The 12,536-nt window shown below is 30.9% G+C and overlaps 2 protein-coding genes across 2 annotated transcripts; one reads left to right on the forward strand and one right to left on the reverse strand.

The window, feature by feature from the left end:
- Positions 1–552: 552 nt before the first annotated feature.
- LOC123664453 (UDP-glucosyltransferase 2-like) lies at positions 553–4,068 on the forward strand. Its single transcript, XM_045598996.1, has 4 exons — positions 553–1,290; positions 2,490–2,712; positions 3,112–3,331; positions 3,663–4,068. Exons 1-4 carry the CDS (start codon positions 553–555, stop codon positions 3,955–3,957), a joined length of 1,476 nt encoding a protein of 491 aa, XP_045454952.1. The 3' UTR covers positions 3,958–4,068.
- Positions 4,069–7,261: 3,193 nt separating this feature from the next.
- LOC123664454 (aldo-keto reductase AKR2E4-like) lies at positions 7,262–12,513 on the reverse strand. Its single transcript, XM_045598997.1, has 7 exons — positions 12,475–12,513; positions 12,048–12,131; positions 11,126–11,296; positions 10,255–10,365; positions 9,967–10,128; positions 8,962–9,165; positions 7,262–7,553 (listed from the first exon to the last, which is right to left on the reverse strand). The coding sequence occupies exons 1-7, from the start codon at positions 12,511–12,513 to the stop codon at positions 7,362–7,364; spliced, it is 963 nt and encodes a 320-aa protein (XP_045454953.1). The 3' UTR covers positions 7,262–7,361.
- Positions 12,514–12,536: the final 23 nt, after the last annotated feature.

The following is a 12,536-nucleotide window of genomic DNA, read 5'->3' on the forward strand; positions in this document are numbered from 1 at the left end:
TCTAAATACGAATTACTTTGTACTGAGTAAATTTATTTTTCACTTTTTAGTTTCCTTTCTGAAGTCGGTTTTTTTTTGTTAAAAATTATTTTATTACCTACATACACATATACGTACACACTTGTGTGAGCGTGTTTGTACACGCACACTACAAAGGCAAGACAAAAGATAAAGCTAAATCTTGAACTTTGTAATTTACATTAAAAATTTTGTGAGCTGCAAAACAATCTCACATATTTAATTTTAAGTATATATACATTAAGAAGTGACAACAGTTTTAAATCAATATTTAAGAATGAATTATGTCAATTTGCTTAATTATTGTTTCCACAAGATAAGACTACTTCCTTAGCGTCACTCTGTACAGTCTTCGTTTGTAGTACAAAATCATTACCACGTGTTCGCTAGCTTATTGTTCTAATAAGTCTAAGATATTTCACTTAAGTTAGTTTTTCACTTAAGTTTAAAGTAAATAATAAAATGTGGAATTTTCGGTGTGTCCTCACGATATTAATGTTAATCGATTATTGTAGTCCAGCAAGAATTTTAGGCATGTTTCCAGCGCCAGTTCTAAGTCACCAAATGGTATTTAAAGCATTAACGCAGGAACTAGCAAAGAAAGGTCATCAAGTGACAGTCGTTACAACTTTTTCCGTAAACGATCAGAAACTTGATAATTATACGGAAATTGATTTAACATACATCGGAATGGAAACAAGAATTAATTTGGCGAGGAAAGAGCTAAATAAAGTCGATTTGTATAATCAGTTTGAAATAACTTTGGAAACCGTTTCCGATTTGGTACCAAATATGTTGAAAACTACAGAAATGTTAAATTTGATAAAACATGAAAAATTTGATCTGATACTTATTGAAGATTGCACTAAGGAAGCGTTGATTTTATCACATTTATTTAAAGCTCCTGTCATATTTATCAGTTCTTTTGGTGGTAGTTTTGATACCTTTGAAACTGTCGGTGGTGTAGTTCATCCCATATTGTATCCCTTGGCGATAAAGAAACGTTACCGTAATCTCTCAACTTGGGAAAAGATTTCGGAAATATTTCACGAGTATAAATTACAAAAGTTTTATAATAAACTGCTATTGAAACATGATGAAATAAATAAAAAAAAATATGGGCCCGACACGCCTACGTTAAGAGATTTGAAGAATAATGTTGGAATGACGTTTTTAAATATACATTCTGTTTGGGATTCAAATCGGCCAGTTCCGCCAAACGTCATATATTTGGGTGGCTTGCATCGTGTATCACACAACGAATTACCAAAGGTTTGTTTCACTTAATGCTGAAATATTTAAAAATCTTTGCACTACTGAATTAAAGATACAGATAATGTACTATATATATATATATATATGTATATATATATATATATATATATATATATATAGTACATTATCATATATTATATGTCTAAGTATTTTTTACATCTATTTATTTATTGTCTATACATATTATTAAGCTAAGTCTTTCGTCACGTCTATCTGTGTATATGATCACAATAGGCTCGAAATCTAATGAATTGATTTTCATGCGGTTTTCATTAATAGACAGAACATTTTTGTAGGAAAGTTCGGTAATGTACTATTTGTTTAGCTTTTGTGTCAATTTGTTGAGGTATGATGATACTTACTAAAAAGGTGGGAATCAATCGAGTCGCCTGAGAACTTTACTTGAAAACGCTGCCTAAGCCCATTTGTTATGTAACAAAACAACGTTTGGAGTAATTATTTCCCATTGATACGTCTGCAAAAGAGTTCGTGATGACACATGCCTGGATAGCTCTATATACTAAAGTTAACTTCTGAAAAAATGGTAATGTGCTTACAATTAATTAACTCGAAAGATATTTATACAGAAGCAGTACTTAATATTTATCTATTTATTTTACACTTTATTGTACACTATAAATATATTACAAACAAAGCATAAAAATAGTTACAGACAGTGAAGTACAATGGGCGGACTTATGGCTAATTAGCCATTTCTTCCAGACAACCCATACATAAAAAGGAAATTTACTATCTAAATTAGGTAGGTAGTGTAGATGTATAATTAACTTACATACAAATGTCTACATTCTAATACTTACAGAAAATTCTTAAATAAATAAAAAGAAGAATAAAATTATAACATATATTCTATCTTAAACTAATAAAGTATGTAAGCAAAGAATGTAAATTTACTTATTCTTATTGATTAAAACACGTCAGTCGCCTTAAGCATTATATCTTCATTATTATGTAATTTATACAAATATTTTTGGAGCTATCACCGAATTAGAGAGTCCGAGATATAATATACCCATGGGAAGCCTGGGCGGGTCGCTAGCTATTTTATATATTTAAATACATCTTATAGTTATTAACATAACTTCCCTTGTTCACTTCTTTACGTCTAATTACTATGGCACGTCTTATACTGTTGTGCGTCTTTCTTTGTTTGTAATACTTGTTGTTATTTCCAGGACCTGAAGTCGTCTTTAGATTCATCTATCAAGGGAGCAATATACGTTAGTTTCGGTTCCACAGCGGACTTGTCGACGTTTTCAAACAATATTTCTCAAATATTTATTAGCGTATTCTCGAAACTACCGTATGATGTTTATTGGAGATGGAATAACACAGAATTAACTGAGCTACCCAAGAACATTAGAATGTCGAATTGGTATCCGCAGTCTGATCTCCTGCGTAAGGATTTTTTAATTATATTATTGGTTCATCTCCATTAGTGAAAAAAAAAATGAATTATCTAACAACTACAGTTGACAAATTTAAATATATAATATTTGTAAAAACAAGTTTTAGTTTTAATTAGCTAAAAAGATTTAAATAACTTTTTCCCTTAAATTTTTTGCTCAACATACAACGTCATTCCACAATTTTTATGATATTAAAAGCTTGTCACGAAATTAACATATTTTTTTTTTAATTTTAAAAAAATAATTAAATAGCTACTACCGTACTCGACTCACGCCTCAATCTTACAGAAGACAAGACTTACAGCTAAATGAAAATGATCTCAAGTAATATTATGATCCCACAGTGAGTTAGGTAGAGTTTTCTTAACGATAATAATTTTGTTATCAGAACATCCGAACATCAAATTATTTATAACACAAGGAGGTCTACAGTCAACTGACGAAGCGATAGCCGCTGGAGTACCTCTAATAGGACTACCTATCCTTTGGGATCAATGGTTCAACGTTGATAAATATGTTCACTTTAAAATTGGTCGGCAATTGAATTTTGAGACACTGACAGAGGATGAACTTAGAAATGCTATAGAAACTGTAATGGGTGATAAAGAGTGAGTTGATTATTTTTTTACTATTTACTAAAACTTATTTTGTACCAGTGAGCGTTCTTTCGTTTGGCTCATGCTTGCAATTAATCTTAATTTTTAATTATAAATACATATTTATGTATTTTAACCCGCTGATGATATCATAAGCAAAAAGGCAGCATATTTCATCATCAGTGTCAAAAGAGTCCTCAAAAAACACGAATTTTCGTGAAGTTATCTGACGTGTTACTTTATTCAAAGGATTAGGTATTATATCATTATAATTCACTACTCATTCAATGTCATATAATGTTTATTTTTGTCATCAAACCTAAATGATCCTTTTACGTTTTAGGTATTACAGAAACATTATAAAATTACGTTCTATAATGACGGACTTACCTCAAAATTCTCTTGAGCGCGCTGTGTGGTGGACAGAATATGTTTTACGCAATGGAGCTGCGCACCTCCGAGCACCGAGTGCTAATATGTCCTGGATCGATTATTATGATGTCAAATTTGTTTTATTTTTATCAACTATACCAATCACGGCTATTTTTATAACACTAGTATGTTTAAAGATGATGTTTAAACTTATAATCGTGAATTTAAGGTCAAGGAAAAATAATAACAAAGAAAAAACTCAATGAATTAAAACAAAAGTTTCAAAGCATGGTTGGTGAGACAGCCTTGTATATAACTATTATACTGAAAGAAAAAAAATATTAATTTTTACACAGACAAAATTGTAAAAAATGCTATTTTGGTATATGTACCGTGTCCATATCAATTTAGGAAAAGCGGTTATTTTAATATTACAAACAGACACTCCAATTTTATTTATTTGTATAGATGTATAGATCTATAATATTTTTCTACAAATTAATGTTGACGTATACAGATACATAAATAAAAAAGTTTTCACATAAATACGAAACAACAGCACCATACTCGTACGTTACATGTTTAAAATAAGTTTTCCGTAAATGGACCAAAGTTAACAAGATTTCACGACAATTATGGAAGCAATTTCCATACAAATTTTCGCCAGTTCTCTCTGATTAATGGGAGGAAAAGTTTATGAGCTTTGAGGTAATTGAAAAATATTGCCTTCGGCATCAAATAATTTTTATTTACATTTAAGGTTCGTAAAAATAAGATTTACATAAAATCTTTCGGTTAGTTAAACATCGAAATAGATAAACCATTTTTTTCTTGAAAATTATTCCAGAAAACGCCTGATATGATAAATTAGGAAATAATTCAATATTTTTTTAGAAATATAAATTTAAAAATATAAATTTAAAAATACTAATTGTATTTTTTATGTAAATTATTCGTGATTAAAATTGTCACATACATTGAAATACACAGACCGAAGACGGGCAGCAGCGTCTTCGGTGCGACAAAGCCAGCCCTGCGGTCATTAACCCGCCTGCCCAGCGTGGTGACGAAGGGTAAAACACATGAGTTCACGGCATTTTTGGCACGAACTTATGGAGATCTATATCCAGCAGTGGACTGCGATTGGCTGAAATGATGATGATGATGATGATTTTAATTCTGTTACTTTTTTTTATTTATTCAGCTGTAAAGTACAGATAGCTTATTTGTCTTTCTTTATTTGATTCTATTTTTAAATTTTACAGTTACTCGTTTTTTTTTTTCGGAGTAAACTCCAGTCGTACTCACACACTTTTTTATGTTCGTTCAAACTATTTTTTTTTTTCAATACTTTAGACATTAGTAAGAGAGCTAGACATAGTTTTACGAGTCATTTAATGCTTTACTAAAATAAATATTTCGCAAAAATTAATCTACGTAACAATTTCTTTATCCTTCATCTAATTATTATAAAAAAAAAACCTTTACACAATTCATTTTGTGTTATAATAATATAAAAAAATTAATATAGTTGGTAGGACATTGTTATGTCACTAATATTAACCTTTAGGATAAAATGTTCAGGGAGAAGCACGAGATAACGCTAAAATTATATCATGAAAGATCAAAGTCAGCGTTCTAATGCTCTACTATTCGTCAGTCGCGGCTTATAGAATACATCTATGACACATAACCTTGATTAACAAGTAACAGGAAACTTAGTCATGGAATAATATTATGAATAAGAAAAAAAAAAACACAAATAATTTATCCTTACAACAAAACTATTACGAGTCAACATTGAAATAATACGAAATATAATTTTATGGCTTTCTTTAATAGTACCTACTAAAGGCGAGTTTTTTCTTCTCTCTTATCTGTCTATCTGTGTCTTAGATGTGCACACCGGAATTACTAATTGACTGTACTGGGTACAATTTGAGCTCTGGATACATTTTAACTCCTGAGAAAAAGGAATTTGTATATGATGATATTTTGCTAATTTAAGTTAAAACCTTTAATCTTAAATTCTTATTTACAGAAAAATCTGCTATCTCTAAATCGCAAAAAATGGCGGTGGTTGTTGTTTCGATTTCCGCCCGGAATGTATATTTTTATTTTTACAAATACTTGCTTCCAATCTGGGTGTCTGTCATTGAGGGTCTCTCCACCGTGTCTCGGAGATCCAATACTAATAAATAAATAAACATCGCATTGCTGGCCAATAACTTATTAACTATTATGTATGTTAACTTGTATGCACAATAAAGTATATTTCTTCTTCTTAAGATCTGCATTACATACTGCCTTTCATAGATTTTGGCGGAGAAAAAATTCATAAATCCCTCAAATAATCACTCTCCATAAAAGGAGAATCCAGGTCCAGAAACGCAACATTTTCATCAACAAAAAATTTATGATGAGACGAATTTCAAAGAACTTTGAACTTAAAATCAGCGGTGCTTGCTCAAAATTAAATCAGTCTAATAAACTTTCAGTGAAATCTATGAGCTTCATCATATCCGCAACCGAAATAATCGGATATTTCCAATAAAATATATAAGAAGCTTTGATTAATTTAGTTCAAACAGTCACACAGCCATACATTGATAAGCCGGAATCAGGAACAAAGTTGAACAGTAACTAACAGATGCACATACTGGGCGTAACTTATTTAATTCCAGTCCACAGATGGTTTGAAACTGCTCTGAATGCCAACCAAGTCTGAATAAATTTGACTTCCGTACCGCAGATTAGCAGATACTTTAATAAACAATCATTATATCATTATAATTATTTGATGTGTATTCTTAGTGGTAATACGATAAAAGATATTTGTAATTGACTTAATACGGCTTTGCAAATTAAGGAAATATAAAATTAAATGATAATAACCGATCGAGTCAAGTTTCGAAACGCTGCCCCAAATTAGATATTTTTTTCTGTTTTCCTTGACAAGGACAAGGTTTGTATAAAGAACTAGCTGTGACCCGCGATTTCATACACGTTAATTTCATGTAAAAAATAACCTTCCTTGGTAAATGGGCTATCTAACATAAAAATAATTGTTCCTGAAATTAGCGCACTTAAACAAACAAAACTTTAATTTTAATATAGATATAAAAAAATATTTTTAACAAAAAAAAAAATTGCGTTTCAAAGTTCTCCGAGTTAGCTAACTTATTGCACATTATATGCAGTGTGTATACACTAGCTTTAGATGTAGCTTCGCAAGCAAACACAAAGATTTTACTGGTTATACTACATTTCATGGCAAGGAATTTAAAAATTATGCCAAATTTTGTAATGGTGAGCTTGAGCCGTAAAAATAAAACAAACTATATAATGCTAGTGAGGGATTTTGGGGTTTTATTAGTTATTCTATGTTAAAGTGACTGGAGTTGCAGTATATATATCGTCAGTATAGTCTTTTAACCTGACACATTAATTATTTATGCTTAACCTAATAATATCTAGGTTGAAATCTACAAAATATACATCTAAAATATATCCGTCTTGATAGATTATTTAGGGAGCGGAAATTTTTGACATATTCAAGTAAAACATTTCTACAGTTTAAATACTGTTTACTTTCGTGTGTGACTTAGAATGGTTCTCAAAGAAATACTTCACAATACATAGGAGGGTTAAGCACATAAAAAAGTAAACATTAATTTAAGCCGAAGTAATCATTAAACGCTGGTAAAATTTCGGGATCGAACGAATACACTTTATCCTCTTGCCTAAGTTCGTTGATCAATTTAATTTCTTCTTCAGTCAGTTCGAAATCTAATATATCTATATTTATCTCGATATGTTTCGTGTTCGTCGATCTCGGAATCGCTATTGTCCCGCGATCAAGCTGAAAGAATGTATACATTGTCATTCAAAGTTAACGTATGATGACATAAAGATATATTTACTTATACGAATAAGACGCCGCGCAACGGTTATAGCCATGGATTGTACCTATTGCGCTGGCGGTTGTGGGTTCGATCCCCGCACATGACAAACGTTTGTATTGGTCTTACAGGTGTTTGCCGTGGTCTGGGTGTTTGTGCAGTCCTTGTGGGTCTCCCCACCGTGCCTCAGAGAGCACGTTAAGCCGTCGATCCCGGTTGTTATCATGTACACCTGATAGCGATCGTTACTCACAGTAGGGAATATATCCGCCAACCCACATTGGAGCAGCGTGGTGGATTAAGCTCTGATCCTTCTCCTACGTGGGGAAAGAGGCCAATGCCCAGTAGTAGGATATTACAGGCTCAAGTGAAGCTATACCAATAGGTCAGCAAACAAGCTTACCAAATGGTATACAGTTATTATAACTTATAGACGCCTTAAACACCAGAAGCATCGCAAGCATTGCTGACTCTATCCCTTTTACCCTAGGAGCTCGGGCTATCTTTCTAATCTCAGGAACACAGCACTACTTGATCAGTATCATTTAACTGTGACCTTTTGTAAGGTCGAGGTACTTTCCCAGACGGGCTGCTCCATATTTTGAGCAGGATATATCCCGCTGTGGCCAATCTAAATAATATATTTAAAAACTTTCGAAACTCTTCGAGTAAAGAAAGAAGAGAGACATGGTCATTTTTGATCAACTGCTACTAGACTATTTCTGAGCTATAGATATCATCATCATCATTACAGTCTATACAGTCCACTGCTGAACATAGGCCTCCACAAGCTCCACAATAACGTGAACTCATGTGTTTGCCCATAGTCACCACGCTGGGCAGGCGGGTTTGTGACCGAAGCTATAGATATACAGTAAATTAAAAGTAAAAAACTTTGTAAGAGCTACCAGATTATTTTGCTGAAAAGAATAAAATAAGCTTTTTTTTACTTTTACTTACAACTTACAACGGAAGTACACAATTTATATGATAGTAAAACCTGTCGTCAGATTTAAGTACTTGTATATGTGTGACGATTATTATATAATTAATAAATGCTTTGAAAATAAAATGATGTACAACATTAAGTCGAACATATTACGTACATACCTAGTTACCTTGTGATAATATCGATAATACTGATGTCCGGTAAAACAAAACAAAAATGAGTTTATGTGGCATCTTATTATTAGTAATTGTATTTTATATTCTTATATGTATCTTAATATAATAAAATAAATAAATAAATATAAACTTAGTTTGAGAATTTTAAAATTTAAGTCAATCAGATTAAGTTATTTTAAATCCTTGAAAGATGAATCTATAAGGTAAACTTTTAATTCGTGTAAGCGTTATCAAAATACATACCAAATATCTCAATGCGATTTGACTTGGCAATTTTTCATATTTCCGTGCCAATTGCCTTAATATCGGTTCTTCCAAGGTTTGGTACGGTACTTCTTCCAACCATGGTCTGGGCACCATGAATCCGAAATTTGCGTATGACATTATAGTTATGTTTAAACTTTGACTATATTGTACTACTTCCAAATTATTGTAAAAAGGATGAACCTAAAATAGGGATATATTAAAATAATACTTTTATGATTAGCCCGTTGGCGCTGATTGCAGTAACTCTGCTTTTAATAATAACAATAATAATACTTTATTTTTTCCAAATAAAAAGATTAACATTTGTACTTAAATGTAGTTAAAAAGCAATTTCACAGTAATTATATTTATTTAGGATGCGGGATGCCTCTGCTGCCATACTAGGAAAACCTGTGTTACGGCATGCAGCATTAATCCCCAGACAATGACAATTAATATATATATATATGTGATTATACAAATGATATGTAGGAGAAGGATCCTTCTCCTACATACGGAAAAGAGGCCTATGCCCAACAGTATATAGATATTACAGGCTGAAGCGTAGTAGCGTAGACAAATAGTATAATATTTTATATTATTGGATTGATTCTCGCCTTGAATCTTGAATATAATAATATGTATTTTTTTTTACATACATATTTAGGGAAAAATATTTATCGGTATCAGGCATCTGTTACGTAAAACATAGGCACGAAGTTTCCTGCCTTGGGAACTGGCGACTACACAGTCAATACACATACACATATTAAATATACTACACAGTCGATACACACACACACACACACACACATATTAAATATACTACATAGTCAATACACACACACATATTAAATATACTATACAGTCAATGCACACACACATACTCGTATTAAGTATATATACTACACAGTCAATACACACACAGATATTAAATATATAATTAAACAATAACTAACTAAAATTATTTTTAAAACAAATCAATGTCAGTCAACATGTTACCTCGATTTGATTTATAGATGGTACCGTATTGGAAATGGCTAATACTTGGTCTATATGATCTTTGTTAAAGTTAGACACGCCAATAGATCTAGTCAGATTTAACTTCTGTACATCTTCCAAACCTTGCCAAACATTAAGATAATCATGATTTGATGTGTTACTCTGAAAACAATACATATTTTATAAATTTCTGAAATTGAGAGTCAAAAATTAATAAATTTGAACATCATAAAACTAGAAGGCATTTGGAGTTTTTAGAAAATTCATGTATTAACTGTTTGTACTCACAAAACTTGGATAATGTATCAAGTATAAGTCGACGTAGTCTAATTTTAACTTTTGTAGAGATTCCTTGATAGCCGGGACTACATCTTCTCTCGTTGTAATAGAAGGAGAAATCTAAAAGAAATAATTTTTATCATTTTTAATTTTTCAACTTATCAAAGAATACGGCATGATCAGAGTAAAGACCTATAATATTAAATTTATTTTAGTGTATCTGTGCAAGATAACGGAATTATATCAAAACAATGTAAAAAAAAACTATATCGCGTTTGCAGTCATAGATAAAAATATTATGGGATTACTGAATTTTTGTGATATTTATGCTCACTAACACTTTATGTGTCCATAAAGTGTTAGTGAGCTGTGACCTGATAGCCGGTCCGATTACGTTATATAACTTTGTCCCTTTGTAGGAAAGAGAATTTTGATCAATAGTAAGACTATTACGAGTACAATTAAAGCAAACTCTATCATAATAACACAAAACTGCTTATAAGTGGATGGCAAACTTGATAAAATTATCTTAATCCACATTGATATCCTAAATTTGTAACATATTTTTAAATTACCACGCTTATCAGATAAATGCCTATTTTACTCAAAAAATATTTTTGCGCGAGATAATATTTTAAATAAAAACATCCATAGGGACACATTTGGTAAATATTTGAGTGATAAAGAATGAAATAATGTTATGTAACTGATAATGTATTAAAAAAATACGTTAAATAAATATTTTATTTAACCCTGCATTACTGATTTAGTTGTAAATCCAAACCATTTAGAAAACAAAGTAAAAATATATACATACATATAATACATAAAAATCAGTTCAAACGTTTAGATATCAGTGACACAAAGCTTTAAGCTTTACCTTCGTAGTAATCCACAGATCTTCTCTCTTGACTATTCCACGGTTAATCACCTCAGCGATTGCTTCGCCTACTTGTTCCTCATTTCGATATATAGCCGCTGTATCGATGTGTCGATATCCAGTCTCGATGGCATGTATCACCGCTGGTTTTATTCGGTATACCTCTTTTACCTTTCAAATAAATAGAGAAATGGAATAGTACCCTTAAAATTTTAAATCTCACTAACAATAGGACAACGATAGCGCACATTGTCTTTCAGTTCTTTAATTATTACTCCAAATTTTTTGTTACTAAAATTATATAGGCACTATCAATTTATTTATTTCTGTAATATAAGGTATAAGAATTAAGGAATAACTTAATTAAGTATTGTCTTCACTACGTAAGAAAAGTAAGTTTGTATTTATAAACTAACTGTGCCCGCGACTTTGTCCGCATGGAATTTAACAAGATAAATATTTTTCAGTTCGCAATTATAAAAAAAAATCTAAAATAAAAGTAGCCTAAGCTACTCTTTATTACATCAGCTATCTGACAGTGAAAGTCCCGTCAAAATCTGTCCAGCCGCTTCAGAGATTAGCCGGTACAAACAGACAGACATACAGACACACAGACAGACAAAAATTATAAAAAAAAATGTTATTTTAGTATATGTACCGTGTATACAGACATGAATTTAATTAAAAGCGATTATTTTAATATTACAAACAGACACTCCAAATTTATTTATTTGTATAGATTTCAAATAAGAAAGTAGTAATTACAAAAAAAATGATATGATGTATCCATTCTGATTGTACGGGTTTTTCAAGAGTGATTTGAGTTTGTATATATTAGAACCAACAATATATAAGTACGGACCAACAAAAAAGGTACCTTATTCATCTAATTTACGCAATAAAATAAGTATGAAATACTTACCCTTCCAAAAGTACCAAAAGCTACCACAGGTATATGGTTCCCATCGTTCAATTCTATAGTAGGGGCCAGACTTGCAGTTGCGGCCTGTAGTTTTAATTAAAGTTAAAAAATATAAGGTGCTGTGATTTATGTTTCAAATTGGAAATAAAATAATATTACGAAATGTTACTAAACATATCCTTGAAATCTTAAGATTTTCATTGATAAAAATAAATAATTTAAACACGGCAGTTTGAAAAAAAGTCCGCGAAATTAAATAAAAAGTCGTATAAAGCTTAAGAAGTTGTTTTTAAACGTTATTAAAATACAATAACATTCTTTTATGTAAATGAACTGTTGTGGGAAAGTTTCAAATAAGTTTTGTATAGACATATTATTTTACATGTAAGAATTTATAATACTTTAGGGAAAAAAATGGAATACTTACTGCAAATATCACAGAAATTTGTAACAAAATAGAAAACATTTTGTCACGTTTATTGAAAAATA

This window comes from Melitaea cinxia, chromosome 22 (genome assembly GCF_905220565.1).
Source record: "Melitaea cinxia chromosome 22, ilMelCinx1.1, whole genome shotgun sequence".
Taxonomy (NCBI): domain Eukaryota; kingdom Metazoa; phylum Arthropoda; class Insecta; order Lepidoptera; family Nymphalidae; genus Melitaea; species Melitaea cinxia.